Source organism: Colletes latitarsis, chromosome 6, assembly GCF_051014445.1.
Source record: "Colletes latitarsis isolate SP2378_abdomen chromosome 6, iyColLati1, whole genome shotgun sequence".
Classification (NCBI taxonomy): domain Eukaryota; kingdom Metazoa; phylum Arthropoda; class Insecta; order Hymenoptera; family Colletidae; genus Colletes; species Colletes latitarsis.
In genome coordinates this window covers 5274956-5294444 of record NC_135139.1, presented here as the reverse complement: position 1 = coordinate 5294444, position 19489 = coordinate 5274956, and the positions used below count along the sequence as shown (strand labels likewise).

At 33.3% G+C, this 19489-nt stretch overlaps 1 protein-coding gene across 3 annotated transcripts in view; it reads right to left on the bottom strand.

Annotated features, from left to right (window-relative positions):
* The window catches only part of Sema2a (Semaphorin 2a), a 1678677-nt gene that overhangs the window by 622786 nt on the left and 1036402 nt on the right, over nt 1-19489 (bottom strand). For all 3 annotated transcript variants that reach the window (XM_076766929.1, XM_076766930.1, XM_076766928.1), the window contains one exon: nt 388-514. In XM_076766929.1, the coding sequence (XP_076623044.1) occupies nt 388-496 (109 nt within the window). In that variant the 5' untranslated portion in view covers nt 497-514. The remainder of the gene's footprint in view (nt 1-387; nt 515-19489) is intronic.

Here is a 19489-nt window from a genome sequence, read left to right as displayed (position 1 = left end):
GACGCGTTACTGATAGCTGAAGCCCGATTTTCCGCCATTGTAGACGTAATAAATCTCGCGGGGTATTCAATACATTAAACAGAAATTTATCATCGTCACCCGAACGCTGTCGGTGATGCCGTGTAAAGGGACGTCAGGGACAGAAATGATAATGACTTTTCGTTCTATATTTTTCATCTTCGATCGCCGACTGGAATAGGAAGAGAGATTAATGCGGTCTCGCATGTGCATTATATCATCTGCCGTGATGAGACGCATCGAAGCAATTTAATTTTTATTACGTTCGATAAGATTGATCTGTTCGGAAATGGTTTGAAAAAATTCATCGACGCATCGTATTGGAGTTAGATGATAAAAAGTATTTGGATAATGATAAAGAAAACTCACCTTCGTGTAGTTTCTCCAAAGTTCCGGCCGAAACTCCGACGAATAGGAAGACGAGCCATAACAGACCAATCATTCTTCTTAGCCACGTTCGATTTCTTGACGTATCCATCGTGCTGACACTTAAACACTGCAACAGGAATAGAATATTTTGTGTAGAATCCGAAATCGATTCTGCAAAGGATGTACATATTAATGTTTATCTTATCTGTGATTACAAATTGTAGTTGTAACACTTACGCAATTGCAAGTTTGTGTTCAATTTAATAATTAAAATTGTGTTTCCTTATGCCCCCTATTAAAACGATTTCAAACATTCATTCGCTCAATATTAATTCAAGATTCCACGGAATATTTCAATTATTTACCTTTAATGCATACGTGGTGTCGCGAAGCGAAATATTTTAAGACTGGGACATTCTGTTATAAAGAACATTTGAGCCCAACACAGATAGCTGGCGAATGGTCGCGGCAATCAAGCATTTTTAGAGCCACGGCAATCATGTATTTTCGCGACCAGAACCGTCCCCATAAACCTAGACTTCCTCGACAGCTGCACATTATGTGTTAAGTACCCCAATAAACATTACCTGCTAGTTAACCGATCAAAATTTCCCCAAAATGTTTAAACATTCAAGCCACACCCGAAGATCATTCCTAATCCACCCTCGTTACACAACCGACCAATAAGAATTCATCCATTTCACCTTTCCACAAAATAACAGCAACCAATCGCAACCTCTATCAAATCGACAAGCGCGCAAATCCAACTCCGTCAAACAGATTTCATTCTAACGCTCATTCAGAGAGTACACTCTAAGATTCTCGTCAGCTACCAGCTTTACCATTTTTGTAAATAAAGTGTTAACGAACAGTGTGTTGCCTTTGCTTCTCTAAGCAACCTCTAAAATACTCACACAAATTTAAGTAGGCGTGTGAGGTACGCGTTCAAGAAAGTAAACACGCGCGTTTCGTTACGCGTTCAAAACACGTGGTAACTAATTACTTCGTTATTTATTAAAGCTCGATCTCTTTTTAATTAAGTTTCATTTCGATTATTGAACTAACGCAAATAAGAAAAACAGTATTTATTTGTTGTGGAAAACAATCAAAGGCATTCACATATTTTATTCGTGTAACATAGGTGAAAAGTAATTTAAATGACTTTTATTATATGAATATTTAGAAGAAAGAGTATAGATACAATAAGAATGTAGTATATAACAATGTACCAAGAATATAAATATATATACATTTTAATATTAATTAGACAAAAGTATTATTCTTCAAACACAATTGTTTATAATTACGAAATGTGTAAATTCTTTGAAAGACTGCAGATTGAGCAAATAATCGAGAAAACATCTAACACTAAGGTAAACTGAAAACAAGTTCGAGTAAAAGTTGGTATGAAATCTTAATATAAAAAACCTCCTTCATCACAAAGTTAGTTAACGGGAATATAAAGTCACGACTTCAGACTAGACAACAACTCCCTTAGGTATATTATAGCTAGAATGATGTCTGCTAAGTTAGACTCTTGAGACCTCTGTAAACTAAGACCATTTGTAGTAAATGAAATTAAAAAATCAGGATACTAATGTATTAACTTACGAAGTGAAAGAAATTTTTTCCTTTTAATTTCTACATAAGGATACCCCACTCTTTCCATTTTTTATTAATAGACAAGAGCAAAAAGCAGGATTCCTAATGTCCATTAAAATTTATTCCATTTTTATATTTTGCCACATACACGCGAACGTTTCAACTACACTGACTGATACGAAGCAGCGTATTATCGATGAATGTGGCAAAATATCAGCCGATACATTAAATTAAGGCCAGTCCTTACTTCATCGATTTCAAAAATGCTGTGATGCAAATGGTCGTTATATTGAACCATACCTGTAAATAGACGCTAATGTCAGTACAAATTTTAAAATTATTTAAATTGAAGTATCTCTTAAACTACTTGCTTTCCGACATATATAGGTCAGTACTTTTTCATAAAGAATGCCTAGATGCATCGTTTGATGCATAAAAAAATACCTCATTCCATTTAAAAAAACATAGTTGACCTTCATATATCTTTGACGCGTCTACCTACAAAAAAACTAATAACACAAGAGTATGTCCTACTCGATACCATTTAAGTTCCCTATGAAACATTTTTCGCTACGTGCCAGGATACGGAGGAAATCAAGATGTCAAAATTGGCTGAGACACCCTGTATATTCGAATTGTTAATAAATTATTGTGTTGACAAATAAGTGTTGTTTTCTTTTCTATTTGCTAAATAATCGGCTTCGCGAACTTTGTGGAAGCCAACAAGTACCTCGGCCAATAGTCCATAAACCGTTCGATTTCTCTCTAATAAAATTCTGACTACGTAGTCAGTCAGAATGAAAAGGATCAAAGGTCGGCAGTCGGCCAAGGTTTCCTCGACATCGGCTCGATCCAGTTAAGACACTATCCGGGAAATCACGATTCATCGGTTCCACCGTCTGTAACGGCGTCAAAGTTCTCGGGAAAAGTTTCCACGCGGCCTCGAAGATCGTTCGACTTGTGCAGGCCAGCAGGCAATAATGACAAACGATACGAGCGCGGGGGTTGTTAACATCGGTCCCGGGCAAATATGTTTTTATCAGTGGAAGCTTCGAGACCGGAAGCAACGGTCCACTCCCGCGCTGCGTAGAAACTTTCCAGCGAGTTTCTGGTGCAGTATCAATAACCAGTTTTCCATGACGAAAAACCATCCGAGTCACTTGAACCGCGAACGGATATCCGTCGGGGATTCAGCTCTTTCTTGCGAGCCAGTTTGCGGATGTTTCTTCGTCGTTCTTGCACGCTCGCGCGGAAGAGGAAAGAAAATAACGAATGGTACTAATAGAGCGTTCTTGGTCGCCCAGAAACTTTTCCAGTGTACCGTTGCAGCGCGCCATTGGTATCGAACGAGCCCCAGCCTCGTAAATCAAAACTTTCTCACCTAAGAGCGCGCCGGAGCAAGGGAGATTATTCGTACTCGTCGAATGCAGAAAACGTGTGCCTAGATTACGAGCGTTTTTCCTGTTGTGCGTTTCCCGGCAGAGTGTCGTGAATTAATGAAATAAGTTCGAGGTCTTTGGACCAATCCACTGAATTATAAAACTAAACTACTGGGAATGCATAAATAAATGTAGTACTTTAATATTAGATTTACGGATATTGATTGTGCATGTTTTTATTGAAACATGTTATGCTAACGGTTATATTACAATGCGGGTTTCCTTTTAATTAGAATATACAGGGTGTCCTAGACCACCCGTCTACCTCTATTAAAATGGTGAGAGAATGATTTTTATTGAAAACTAACAAAATTTTAGTAACTAATTCGAGTACGCTCTATCGAATGGTGATAGCTGCAATTTCCGGTATTAATCGGAAATAGGATTTTCAAACCAGAAATCGTTTTTTATAAATGAGACCTGGTATTTTTTATTGCATATTTAGTTAAGAGAAGATATTGTCCTTTACTATTTGTTCTGTAACGTGTACAAATTCATTATTGAAAATTACATCCTTAATTTGAAAAATGTGAATTCATACATTGGAATTTATCTTCCGTCCAATGGAGGCATTTTCGAGAAAAATATCTGAGACAAAACTTTTACATTTTTTTACGTACAATTTGAACATGCAATATTCAATTCCGGCTAGTACCAGAAATGGCAACTATCATTATTCGATAGAGCGTACTCGAATTAGTTACTAAAATTTGTTTAGTTTTCAATAAAAATCACTTCACCATTTTAATAGGGGTGGACGACGGGTGGTCTAGGACACCCTGTATATTCATATCATTACATCAATCAAATACAATATAAATTGCTAACAAATAATATTTATGAGTTTTGTAATTTTAAGTATGGAATCTAAAACTTGTCAAATTCATAGCTTCCATAAATTTAGTGTTAATGATGGATTAAAGAATAGAAACTTAACGATTTAAACACGAACTAAATTATTTATTGAACTTAAAAGACATGACGAGATGTATAATTGCACAATATGCGATATACATTACTGAAATTAGTATATAAATCTATATAGCTTAAATATTCTATATTAATTTTGAAAGCATACTCAGCGCCATCTCGTGAGGCTCAAAGCAAAGCGATAACACGCGCTTGATTCGAAAACTGGAAATCGCGATTGAAATTCCAACAGTTAAACTATTAATTCATGTTTATTTACGAGGGCAACCTACTTTTTTGAGCCAGAAATTGTGCGTTACTACTATTTTTGTCCTACGAATGAATAATACGCATAAATATTGACGCAGAATGAAAATTAGTAAACATATATATATTAACAAGGAGGATTTCTTTGATCTGAATTGTTAGAATTGAATAAACTTAGAATTTTTAAAAATTAAATAACCATCGCTAAATATACTGATTTGTTTAAAAACAGCAAGATTTTTAAAAAACAAATCATTGTAAATTTTACAGAACAAAATTAACATTTTCTTTTTAGTTTTTCAGTAAGTATTAGGATAAGATAAAATCGTACTTGCGTCGATAAAGAATGCTATTGTGAATATATAGTTCAAGTTTTATGTTAATCGGATAAGTAGTTTCTGAGAAAAGTTACTCCCCAGTTTGAAAAATCCAATTTCGAGAAAAACGCGTTTAAAGTTCGAGGATCGATTACTTATCGCTGGGATACGTTCTACGAAAAACTTTCATCAATGTTTCAAATTTCGCCTTAATATAATATTTTAGAACAGTATTCTTAAGATGTTCGATTTTAAGAAAATAAGAAGAAAAAGATATCGATCTTTGACAATTTTTTTAACCAAATGATTTTTTCTTATTATTAGTTCAAGTAATGAAGTTTCTATTGTATCATAAATCTACGTACGATGTTTCAGATTCAGGAAATATTTTTCAACGATACGTTGTTTTCTCTTTGCAAGTTTTAGCTTTACAGCGATACAAGTATCACGGAATTACGAGTTAGAACTTCGAGCGACAATGTAGCTCGTTTTTAGTGGTTCATCAGGTTTGATTCATGGGAATCAGAAATTCGCTTTACCGGCGAGTAGCGTTTACCTCAACTTCAAAACACGCCCTCATCGCGCACATAAGAAGCGTCTGCCGACAAATTCACATGTAAAGTGCACTCGTCGAGTGCGACACAACGCTATACTTATCACCCTCGTGCAGTTTGCTAACATTTCTTCCGAAGTTTTTAACGTTTCGTAACATTGTTAATTGTTACCCAGTGAAACAGTTCTACGTGAATAAAGTTTTCATTACGACTAAAATATGTTCATCATCGTTCATATAATTATAATTGACAGTTTGATTTATAGTTCACATGAGTTATACTTGTTTCATTGATAAATGACAGATGAATTTGTAACCTCAAAATTATTGTTTAATCATATATTAAACGTAAACATTTTAATCTCTTGTTTACCCTTAACTGGTTTACTCAAAATATCGAACATACCTCACAAAGTTAAACACAAAAAAATCTAACACACAACTATAAGTGTAATTAATATAATAAAAAAGACAGCATTTAATTTTATTTGCCATTTATTTTTTAAAAAATTATGAAAAATTTTAAGATGAACAGAAAAATAAAAAATCGTCGATTTCCTTATTAGCTAAAAGGAAAATAAAATACTAAAGAAAAGGCTACTATTGTAAGATTAATTTATATTGTTATAAGTTTAATAAAATATGATTTTCTTAGATTATACATGTATGCATCATAGCGTTTGACAAATTTTTAAATTAATATCATAACAGTATACTTAAAGACAGTAAAAGAGTTTCAAAATCAGATGAATTTTGTATCGAAGTTTGTGATGAATTAAAGATCTGATTTGACTGTCATTTTAACATCTCCCATTCTGTATAAAGAGAAACAGACAGGAGAGTTTAAACAGATACCACATAATAAATATAAATGTTAATTTCAATCTTATTTTAAATAATAACTACTTTCATAATGGTATTATAATTCCCGGATTTGGGGCTTTCGCACCCGTATTAAATAAACTGAAAATTGGAACTACTTTCACCTCGTGGTTAATATTTATTCTTGTTACTAAACTAAGAGATTACTAAAGCCCGTTTAAATCTTATACTAAACTAACAAAACTCGATATGAATAATAAGGATATGTCTTAATTAACTAAATCATTTCTAACTACGCTATGGGAAAATTTATGAAAAATGCAATTGAGAGTCACACGTGGTTATGGTTTCCCTCACAGAAAAAATTCCAAACACGTCACACTTTCCACTATCATTGCACACAGTGTTTCGCACGTTACAAATTGCACTTATTCTTTGAGAATTTCAAATTGAAATGGTTGAACTTCAGAGACTCGATTGATTTCTGGATCGCGATGTAATGCTTTTCACAAGTTGACAAATTTCGTCTTACCTCGACAAGTTGTCAACGAGAACTGAAGGAGAACTGATCAGCGTCCGACTGTTTGCTTTGACTAAAAGGTGGAACGAAGGGCTGAAGCTTGTCACGTTTCCGAGAAGACCAAGCGAACCCGTGCAATTACCAGTTACAACCGACTCGCTTTTGTTTATAAAAAACAAATTCAGAGACGCATCTTAACCAGTGACACTCTATTAGGAATCCCCTGTGATGAGAATTGGAACGGAATCGTAGGTTGAGCGACTAAGATTTTGAGAACATCATGTTAAATGATCTGTTCCTTTGAAACAGGAAAGAGAGCTCAAGATGGTTCTGTACTTGTTTTCATTTTTTAACACTAAATCTACAAACACTTCATGTATACCTATTTCTACCATAGCAGGTCAAATGACGCGTTTTCGAAAAGTCATATATTTTACGACATATGTATGTATGACATAAAATATACCATTTAATACAATGGTCAAACTAAAAATGGAATCTAACATTCAATAGGTTTCAACACTGTATGATAAATCTTGAACGTACTTGTTGCTAAACAATTAGGAAACGAACTATGCTCGATAGGTGCTTACGACGTTCGATTATGATTAACAATAAGTGGGGAGCTACTACAAAAGCAAACGTATCTTTAAAGCAAAATATCTTTCAAGAAACATGTATGATAATATACACCAATAAATTCAAGTTGCATTAAAGAATAAATATAATAGAAATAAATATTGAAAAATACATTGGATGTACATAATAATAATTTATAATATTTATATATTATATATATTTATAATTATTGTTCCTTTCTTACCTTCTAAATCAAAAAAGATAATTAGCTCGATCGAAATAAACGAAACATTTTGTACCATTATTTTTTCTGACCGATAAAAACTTCTACAAAACTTTTATAAAGTTCTCTTATAAAGTTTTCTAGTTTGTTTCGAGTAGAGCAAAGAACAAGCGATTCAACGAGCAGCGAATAACGCATAAGGAAGAAAACAGAAAGGTAGGGAGGTACACGTCGAATTCATCGTTATTAATTATAGCTAGACCAGAGATGATAATTACTCGTTTCAGAAGATGGAATCGGAGTAATTGCAAGTGGTACGGGAAGAGACTGAAAGGCGAACAGTGGAAAGATGGGGACGGAGAGTATAGGGACGAAGAGAACGTCTACAGCATCCCTGAATTGTGCAGTAACGTTCTGCACTCACGGAATCGACGAAGTCAATTACATTTTGGGGCCTGATGCAGACTCAGCGTACTAAAATGATCCACTCGATTGATTCGACTTAGCGCCGCTCGGAATTTCTAGGACACTTATCCTAGGAACTGTGATTTTCACAAAGCTCTCAGAAGCACGAAATCCATGTAAGTTGCTTTGCTACGGGATTCTCTTGTGCGCGAAACTGGACACTCGCCGAACGTAAGCTGATACCGTTTATCGAGCCGAGTAAGTACACTTCGAAACACTGAACCTGCTCCTCACGATTTATAAGTGCACCTCAAGATATACTTGGAGCGTTTGGAATTTTCAAAAAGTGCGTTCGTACAGCATTTGTCAAAGGAAATGCTACAAACAATATATCAGGGTGTCTTAACCTTTCCAAAGTCACGGAAGACTTTTAATTGTAAAAAAAATTTACAAAACGGTAAGAGGCAGGTAGTTCACTTTATAATGTATATACATCTTGTCCGTGTTATAAACTGCACTGCAAAGTTACGCTAAAGTTCGTTTAAACGTAACTTCCCAGTTAGAACGCCGCTTTCATAATTTCGCGGAGCACTTGTAATAAGTTCACGGAACACTAATATTCTGAGGAATACCAGTTAAGAACCATTGATGTAAACAATCAACGAGAGAAGTTGGAGATGGGCAAAATGCTTATTTATTGAATTATGTAATTCTTATAAGAATACTTAATACTGCCAATTTTATACGGAATTTACCTAATTAATGGTATGCGTATTATTTTATTCTATGATATTTTATCGTTTTAATATTTGAAATATTATAAGGAAGGTATAAATAATTGACAAAAGAAATCAGAGATAAGCAAAATTCCTTATTTATTCTATAATAATAATTTATTCTATAAAAAATTTGTCAGTGCTTTCACCAAATATTAAATTCAGATTGTGAATTACCATAAATGCATTGTATCCAAGTGTGTGTTCATGTAGGAAAATGACATATTTTTTTTTATTTTAATCGACAAATAAACCATGTGTACATAACCTTATAGACAAACAAATAACTTTTGATAAAGAGTATTCTTCACGCTTTAAATGAATGCATGACAAGTTCCATTTGTCGGTACAATTATGTAACAACAACACAGATAATTTCACGAGACCGAAAAATTGGATATCTCACTTGCAACAATTTAATATTACACATTTTACGATTTCATTTTATCTTTTTGTCCATGTGAAATAAAATCGTTACATGACAATACAAAATAATTATTATTACATAAAACTAATATTAATTCACTATCGATTGTGAGTATTCGCATTTTTATATTCCTTTAATTACGTTTTATTCTTCTTGTACTATTTATTTACTTACATATTTTTAGGTATCAACAATCAAATATTGTATACTGTAGAGTAAAAGACGAAACATTTTATATTAAATTAATTATAATAATTCAGACTATAAACATATATGCTATAATGCAATATTAGATACAGTTACTGACGTTATGAATATCTTTATTACCAAGCTTCAAACCATTCATAGCATTAGAATGAAAGAAAATACAACTTATTACTTCTTAAGATATGAAAAAAAGATGTAACTTAAGATACAATATTTTAAAATTTTCTGAATTGCTTAATGTTCTGTATAAGAAAATAATTAATGATGTATACAGGATTTGGTGTTTCTGTATTAGAGCTTTCTGAACGTCCACTGTTTTTAATCGATTAATTTACTTTCTCGTTGTGCTTCTAGTTAATAATTCACGTGGCTAACTTAAAATCAAATTTACGGAATAGTACAAATTTTATAAATTCTGTTGTCATCGGATATCGATCAATGATAACTTCTTTGCATCCAATCCAGTGAAATATGTACTTCACGAATCTACTTCGATGTACCACGGATTTCAGCTTACAAAATTACAGTATTTCCGAATATAAAATTTTACAGTATTTCAAAAAATAAAATCGATAAGGCTGTAGTCGCAGAATCGATAGTACATTCAGCCGAAGTTACAGAAAGTATATTTCCCAAGTTTACAAGAAAATCGGAGCTGTGGCGGAAGGGGACACTGCCCAGACTGGACAGATCGAAGAAACGCTGCTTTTGAAATTAACTTACGTTAATTAATTAATCGAATAAGGACTTCGACGGTAGTAAAGTAATTGGCGAAGGATGCGAGGCTCGAGGGCAGTGCAGCTCGAGGCAGCAACAGCCACTTAGCTACATTGCAACGAGCATTAACGATAACGAAGTTAACGAGAGCTCGGTTAAACCGATTTAGACGGCAAGACGAGATAGAGGGACGAACGGCCTGACACCCGTGGCTGATCTTCGACTGACGTCTGGCTCCCTCGAGCTAGGTCACTCTACTGGCTCCCTTTTACTCTTATGCTACACGCTTTCTTACAGTATTTTTTCATACTCAGCTATATCTGTTTTTGTATTACAAAAATAGGTTCATGTTTCATTTTTACACTGCTGGTAATTCCTTCACACATCATTTTGGTGCTAAACACATTGTTTGGAATTCCGAACATTTTATATTGTCGGACGCGTCATGTATTTTTAATATTACTTAAATCACTTAATTTGGTGGTCATCTGGCAAATGTACCTTTTTTGACAATAGAAATTGCCGTAGCCTAAAGCCGTTAAGCCATTCAGTATACTTAATTAGTTTCAAAGGACATTTGGGCCCATCTACCTGCCCCTTGGACCTGTGGACACCTACCTCCTATAACCTTCAGTGGGTGGGATTTGGAGTCTCAGGAGGACTGGCCCACGAGGGATGGGCAAACTTCTGATTTGCAAATAGGTTCACCGCCTATTTTTGAACTCGGTATATAATCACGGAACAGAAATGGACAAAGTCAGAGCATTGACAAGTTACAATAGAACAGAGAACAGTTACAGATACATAGTATACAAGAGTGTAATAGAACACAATTTGATCGAATTAGATTCCAAGAACTTTACGAACCTTTTATGTATAATTGTTACATTTCCTGTTAATATATGTAATTTTCTATCTTTGTTAATAAATTTAAGGTGTTTGTAAATAGTTATTGTAATAATCTATTTGCTACATAAATCGGTTCCACACACTTTGTGGGAGCCAACACACATTCTCTCCCAATATGGAATTTTTTGTTATACTCATACATTTATTATTATTTTCATATAATTAAAAAACAAATTATATAGTTAACACATTGCTGATCGGCAATTTTACACAGAATTTTAAATAGAATGAACGAAGTTTTTGAAATATTTTATTAAGCCTTGGATTTCATAAAATAAAATAGATAATGAAAGTGTAAACACGAATTAACTCGTGACCGGTCAACAACATTTGGGCATGAAAATACAAGTTAACTCATGATCGGTTAACAATAACATCATCATTTGGCAGATTTGGGAAATCATTAAGAAAAATAAAGTCTGTACCATATATTTAACTCTACGTATTGTGTTTCCTCGGTTAAAGGTATAGTCGCTCTTTTTGTTAAAAAAATCAAAACATCCTTTTTAAAAAAATCGATAGTTTGAAGTCTATAAAATACAATATTTTATTCTTGGTGAATTTGAAAAAATTGTGACAGTTATGAAGTCTTATTAAAAAATTCAAAAATTATTGTAATTCATATAAATTTTGTTATAGATACATAACTCATAAAAGTTTCTATAAATGAAAAATAAAAAGAAGTTCAAACAGCGTAGTAAACAATATTTATTTTCATTTTATGTGTTGGATAAATGACCTATTTATCTTGTTGGATGACCAATGTCCTACTGATTCTGAGTTACTAGAAGAATTTAACTGATAAATACAACTAGAGTCCGTGTTCAAAGCAAGTTGCTCACTCCTGTTTTCACTTTATGCACAAAGTTCGAATGCGCTAAGGGACAGTCTCACTCAATTGCTAAGAGTTAACGGTCAACTATACCTCACTAAACACCGATCATATAAACAGCTTCCGAAAGTTGTGCAAGTTCACGTCTCTTCTTGATAACGTACAGCTCACTTGTATTCTCGATTTTGGCTTAAGAATCAGAGTTATATACAAAAACGTTCCGAAATATGTTATATTGTTAAAACATCAAATCGATGTACTATACGTTTTCCAGGTTTCCAGCAATCAAATTCGAACAATTTAATGGAGAGAATAACTGTAAGTGGTAACAACTGTAATTTCAGTTTGAGTAACTTCATACTGTTTACACATAATTAATTATATATTACTTTTCTATATCCTTTCAACGAATAGTTTCAACGCGATAGAGATAGAGATTGGAATTACCAAAAAAAGAGAAAGACAATTTTGTTTCTATCGTCTCAATTTATAAAATTGGGACATTCTTCGCTTTTAATCGGCCACGTAAGTAGTATTGTTGGCCTTTTCACGACCTTTACTGTGAACACCATAAAGAAATGCCGCCCTATCTATCATCATTCTTCCTTATTTCGGAGACTAGATGATCCGTGACCGTTGGCGCAGCCATCAAAGGGCAGTTGTCCATTGCCTGTGCCCCACAATTTTAATTTGCCCGGGCGACTTTGACTCTTTTTCTACCGGAACGAGCAAGAGGAACCTCTCGGATTTCAATTTCGCCACGAAGAATCCCCCTCGACTGGTCGGGTATAGAAATGCGGGACAAGAGGGACTCCTCGAGTGCACTCAAAAGTGAAGGACGCTCAGGATCAATATTTATAATCTCGATTCTAGACGACCAAGGGTCTGCAGGATCTGTGTCTGAAACTGTCAAACGAGATTCACCGTCGCTTGTTTTCTCCCCCACGTTTAATACTATGTATCGGACACTACACAAATATTATTATGAAAACCTTCACCCTCGATCATGAAACTTTTCGTAACAAATGATTCCTTGACTATTTTTAAAAACAGTTTATCACTCTATTATTAAAGGTTAAAGTGTAATATTTAAACTCTATTATTGTTTTTGAAGGTACTCAAGAAATATATCGTGTTTCTTTTAAACATTATGAATCGTTCTTCAGAATTTTAAGATTATATCTAGCATCAATCTAGTCAAGTCTCGATTCATTCACACTAAACCTACCGCGACCGGTCAAATGACCGTTTTTAAAATTTCGTTGAGAATTTCCAACACACAATATTATTTTAGCACCATTTAACTTCACGACTCTTCTTATAGCATACGTACAATGAATTTTACAATATCCACTTCCATTCTTATTGTTTGTTTTCTGAGAAAAATATGTAGTCTGTCTTGCCTACCACGACCGGTCATCTGACCGGTTTAATGATTTATGGGTTTTGTAAAAAACTGGACAAAATTTGGTACCAAATTCTGGTTAGCTTCCGATGTAAATAGGAACTATATGTATAGCAAAGACGAAAGGAGCGAATTTTTAGTTTCCACTGTCCTAGAACAGTCTAACAACGCATATTAAAAATAGTTACACTTTAGACGCGTGTAGTTCCGAAACTACCAGTGTTTTTTAATAATTGAGCCACTGTTGGCAGCGGCAGAGCTTCTCCTTTAAAATGGTTTTTGGTTTTTGTCGATCCGACTGTCCGTTTTCGAGATATCGTAATTTATGTAAAAGGTAATTTTTTAAATTCCGCTCTCTTAATATTTTCTAATATTAAACTATTAATATTTTCTTCATGATTGAGCCACCGTTGGCAGCGACAAAGCTTCCTCTTTGAAATGGTTTTTGGTTTTTGGCGATCCGACTTTTCGTTTTCGAGATATCGTAAGTTATGTAAAAGGGTATTTTTCTTAATTTGACTATTTCTGTCTCCGTCTGACGCGTCGCGTCGTACCTCTTTCTCGCGCGTGAGTCGAGACAGTCACGTGACCAGGAAGTCGTAGTATTTCCAAGAATTTACTACGCACTGTTTACTATTTTCACGCGCGCCTGTTCATTGATCTGAATGAAACGTAAACAAATGCTTCGGATGCTTCTATCTCCGGAACTAGCCACCGCATCGACTTGAAACTAAAATCGCTGTATCTCCGGAACTAAGAAAGCTATCGACTCTCACAAACGCTCATTTTAAAGGGCATTTCATCCCCTATTTAATTACTATACCAGCTACTATAATTTTTGCTGTCCTCTATGTTTATTTTGAAATTTACTTTGACGCTACATACCCAAAGAAGTTTCAGTAATTCCTGTTGATTATACGACTAGAGTACGATAAAACTAGATTATAAATTGTTTATTTAATTGAAAATTAATTTAAATACAAGATGTTTGCGTAATTACTAGTCAGTACTTTTTCTTAAATAAGTGTTTTCTCTAGAACTAACTACGATATCGACTTGGAACGAAATTCGTTTTCAAGGGCGTTTTATCTTCTATCCAATGAAAAGTGAAAATTTTTTTAACATAAATGAGAAGGATGTCTTATGAATAAACATCAAAACGCAAGTTTCTATATATATAATGCACAAATTATAAGTACGTAGCCTTGTAAAAAAGAGAAAGAAAGACTGGTCATTTGACCGATCATGATAGGAATGGGTATACATAAAGTGCCGGTAGGTTTAGTGTTAAACATTCACAGTCGTAAGAAAAATGTCTTCTGTAATATTCTTTCTAATTAGATATTTACCCAACTATATCTTTTGGAATACATTTCTTGGAACAATTTAATCATTATCATTACGTTACATAAATTTAATGTTAATAGTAGTATCTAAGTGCAAATGAAAACAAATACATTTACAGAAAATAGTAGACTGACAAAAAATTTAAAAATAATAAACATGATTTTAATCGATAATTATGTATAATCAAAATAAGAATTTACTCGTGAGATATCCCAACTGGGTGTCAATATTAAAATTACCTTAAATTCCTATTTTAAATCGGAGCATAAAATATTTATATACAGGTTGTTGGAACAAAATGAAGTATCATTTCCACTTGAAATTCCTTGATAGCAGAGTACTGATCTTATTAAATTGAATATCCTCTCCTCTCTACATCAACATAACTAATAGATAAAGTGTAATAAAGAATTGAAACAATTAACTAGAAAAAATGAAATAGTTATACTCGTTATGTGAGAATGAAGTTATGAAATGTGAAATTTATATTTTAATTGTAATTAATTTGACTGAATTTGCATCCGGATACTAAATAGAAATATTTGTTTAGTTTTTTGACCTATTTTAATTTTGATTATCTCGTGAAAGGTAATACAAAATTTGAATAATATAAATTTAACTTGTTCCAAATTCCATTTTGTTCTTCACAATGCAGCGTCGGGCTCGTTAGCACAACTGCGTCGCAAGATGCGACTTGAACATCAGGAATCAGCCTACCGGCGAGTTCGTCCTTTGTGTAATTCACCGGTAACCAATTATTGACTAAGACGTTACATCCACCGGTGGATTGCAATCAGTGTGTTAGACGACTTGCGGTTCTACCTACAGTCAGTTAGAAAAGTCTACACACACTCTACAAATTTGAAATACTATAATGACGAAGATAACTTCAGCAATCTTTTGAAATAAAAATTACTTATTGTCAAAACTAACTCTAAAAACAATATTGTCGAAAATCTATATACATTCTACAACACTATTGTAAGAAGTGTATGTATGTGTATAGGGTGTTCGGCCACTCCTGGGAGAAATTTTAATGGGAGATTTTACATGCCAAAATAAGACGAAAATCAAGAATATCAATTTCTTGACTGAGGCTTCGTTAGTAAGTTAGTTATTAAAAAATTAAATTAAAAAATTTCAAATTGTTCTGGAAAAATTATTTTCGATTGCGGGGGTCAATTACAATCATTTTTGGTGACTACACATACCCCCAAAATCCTACCCACTTTCGAGAAAAAAAATTCAGGTAGGTGCTGAAATTTTTTGACGAAAAAACAATTTTCAAATCGTTCTAAAAAAATTATTTTCGGTTGCAGGAGTCGATTACAATAATTTTTGGTCATTACACATAACCCAAAAATCCTACGCATTTTCAAGAAAAAAATTCGAGAAGGTGTCTAAATTTTTCGACGCAAAAGAAAAATTTCAAATCGTTCTGGAAAAATTATATTCTGTTGCAGGGGTCAATTACAATCATTTCTGGTGAATAGATATACCCCCGAAATCTTGCGCATTTTCGAGAAAAAAATTCAGTACGGGCGTAACTTCAAACGTTAATAACTTTTTAACGAAGCCTCTATCAACAAATTGGTATTCTTGATTTTCATTCTATTTTGACCTCCAGAATCTCGCATTCAAATTTTTCCCAGGGGTGGCCGAACACCCTGTATATGTGTTTGGACCGTGGGGCCGTTGGCGTCGATGGTATTTAGTCTAAGCTAGAGTATATGTATACGTATTGTGTGAGGTGTTTAGGTTTACGCTGAAATGCGTTCGGGGGACTGTGCCTCGAACATGCGTTTGTTTAGATTATTATGAAGATAGGAATAAGGAAGGTTCGACTTTGGCTGCAGGAACGTCACTCTGCATCGAACGCTAGTCGAACAGTTACAGTTTTATGTTTACGCTTTATGTTCTTTATGTTAAATAGCTTTAGTAAATATTAAATAATATAGTTTATATAGTTTCGTTTGTTGTCCACGTGTTTGAATCCAACCATACGCCTCTGACTATCCTCGACAATCCTTACACTATAACGACGAAGATAATGTTAGCAATCTTTTGAAATAAAAATTGTCTATGAATTGAACTTAGACATATGTTAGGAAAATAACGTTCTGTAAAAACATTCAAAATATTATATCATAAAATTAGACTTAATATTATATTAATATTTTGAAGGTCCTGTGTTGGCATCAGTGACAGTTTGCAATCTATTGAGTACTAACAAAATTAGAGGTTTTGTAATATCCGTTGTAATTTGGTTTCGGACGTTTTTGTACGAGCCTTTAAAAATTTTGCATCTGTAGTGTTATTTCTTTTACTTAATTGGTTAATTCGGTCCAAACGTGTTCAATTCGATTTAGATTCGGTGATTGGAGTGGGTTATATAATTGATACAGTTCATTATACAGGGTGTCTCAATATCGGTAGTACAACCGAGAACAGAATGATGAAAATGAAAAATGAAATTTCATTCGGGGCTTCGTTTTCGAGGTAACTAAATTTAAAAATGTAACGGACACGCGTGCGATTGAATATGACTTGCTTGGCATGTCGGTCCATTATTCACTATTTCTACTTGTGTTGAAGTCCAACACGAACGTTTTTGTAAAATAACTCAAGTGCATATAAACTTCTGTAAACTATATGTTTACTATTTTTTAATTTCTTCTGGAAATATGTCACTGTATTAAGCAATTCGCGTTTATTACGTTTCGACATGTCAAAATAAACGATTCTTAATGTCCAACCTTAGTTTCTTTTAATACGTTGACTGCTAGACTAAACTCCTCAAATTAAAAGGGAAATTAAATTTTGTTTATAGACAACTGGAAACTAACATACCCATCATTTGTTATTGAATTTATTTTCACAGACTCGTTAAAATTCAAGGGCCCTACCTAGCTTTATTTTCTTTGACATTTAAGCTTGGAAATTAATTTTTTTTGACCCTTTGGTGAAAAGTTGTGTCTCTCATATGTGGGTGACGTGGCAGTCAATGTGTTAAGAAGCCGAATATACAAAATTTGATAGATGTGTGTAGGACTTTTGAGAATTGCCTGAGCTGAAGATAACCCCTAAAAGCATTATACAATAAGAACGCATTATAAAATCGATGTTTCTTTTGTGAGTGCGAAATTCTCCACGTGTGTTCCTTCTTCCGTTATATCGGTTGTTGCTTGAAGATTATGTCCCGTATTATTAAGTTACAATTATGTACCTCTTTGTTTCTTTCTTACAATTAATAAATATCTTTGTTTTGGAAAGTGTTCTATAGTGAGATTAATAAAGATTCAACAGGCTGTGTATACGTTGCTACATATATGTAGGTAATGTGTTCCACGTCGGCGTCGCGTCGTGAAAATCGTAAAAAGACAAGGCCGGCGGTTGAGTGACTCTTTGAAGTTTTTGAAAGCTATACGGTTACGCTCGACATTCCCGGACTTTCATGGGGTGCAAAGTGAAAGCTGCATAAAAAGCAAAGTGGAAAAGCACCTCTATAGAATAGATATTTCGCTATCCTGTTATGATCGCAGTACGCGTTACAAGGCGCATAAAATTGATTTTAGAAAGTGCAAGTTCGAATAATTTTGATTTGGATACCTTATTTACGATTAAGTTTAAGTTAACTCTTAAACCAGCGCATTTATATTCGTAAGACGCGTTTACTAAACCTCTAATTTATTTTTTTCTTAATTTATGAATACAATTAATTTTTTCAATATGGTTCAACGCTTTTGCTACCCTTAAAATGTATGTGACATATTTAATTTTTCTTTAACCCTTAACTGGAACGATACTTTACTGTTACATTAATGGTACTATGGGTGAATTTTCATCCATACATTATAATTATAATATTGGAAATAAAATGAAAATTATATTCTCTTTAAAACATAAGTTTATCTGTAGAAAAATTAAATACAGCAAAATTTAACTAATAAAGCGATACATCATAAAAATATAACTAGGGTGAATGTCACCCATAATACCCATTGAGGGTTAATTTAATTAATCATGATTATTTACATTAAAATTGTAACATTAAAAGAATTCATCGAAAGATCTTCATGATTAATATCTAAATACGCTAGAAATTTGCAATCTTCAAAATAAACGATTATCCTGTCATTACAATAATATGTTTGTTTCTTGTTTCATAAACTGAAAGAACAAAATTTAGTTCTTAAGGAAGCACAATAAGAAACAAATTTTTATATAGTCTTCTTTAACTCATTATAGCAATGAACACCTATTCAAAAAAATTTTAAATATAAGAAAATCAAAGTATAAAATATTGTTCCTAAAGTTTTACACAATAGACACTTTTCGTAAGTAGTATTTATGCGCGATTTACACATAATTAAATAAATGGGCAAGCGTAATTATGGTAAACATCCAACGTTTCTTACCGTTATAATATGCACAATAAATTGACAACAAACTGACAAAACGTGGAGGGCAATTTCCTAAAATAATTACAGAAAAATTCATAATGCCTCATTGGAACAGACAATCTATATATGTATTATATTAAACAGCAGCAGCACTCAATTTATCCTAGTGGAAATTTATTATACCACCGTAAGCCAACTTAAGGGGTTAACATTAGGTTTTGTACTAATATTATGGCTCGATCTCATTATTTACACATTCATAAAACTATTTTTCATACACAGACCTTTTTCTACATTTTTATGTAATAAAATCATTTTATTATTGTAATCGAAATTGTGTTACTAACAACGTACAATTGTATCTAAATACATTAACATAAATGTATACATATTTGTACTACTTCATTTTATTTTGTGTATAATTCTGGTGCAAGAACAACATA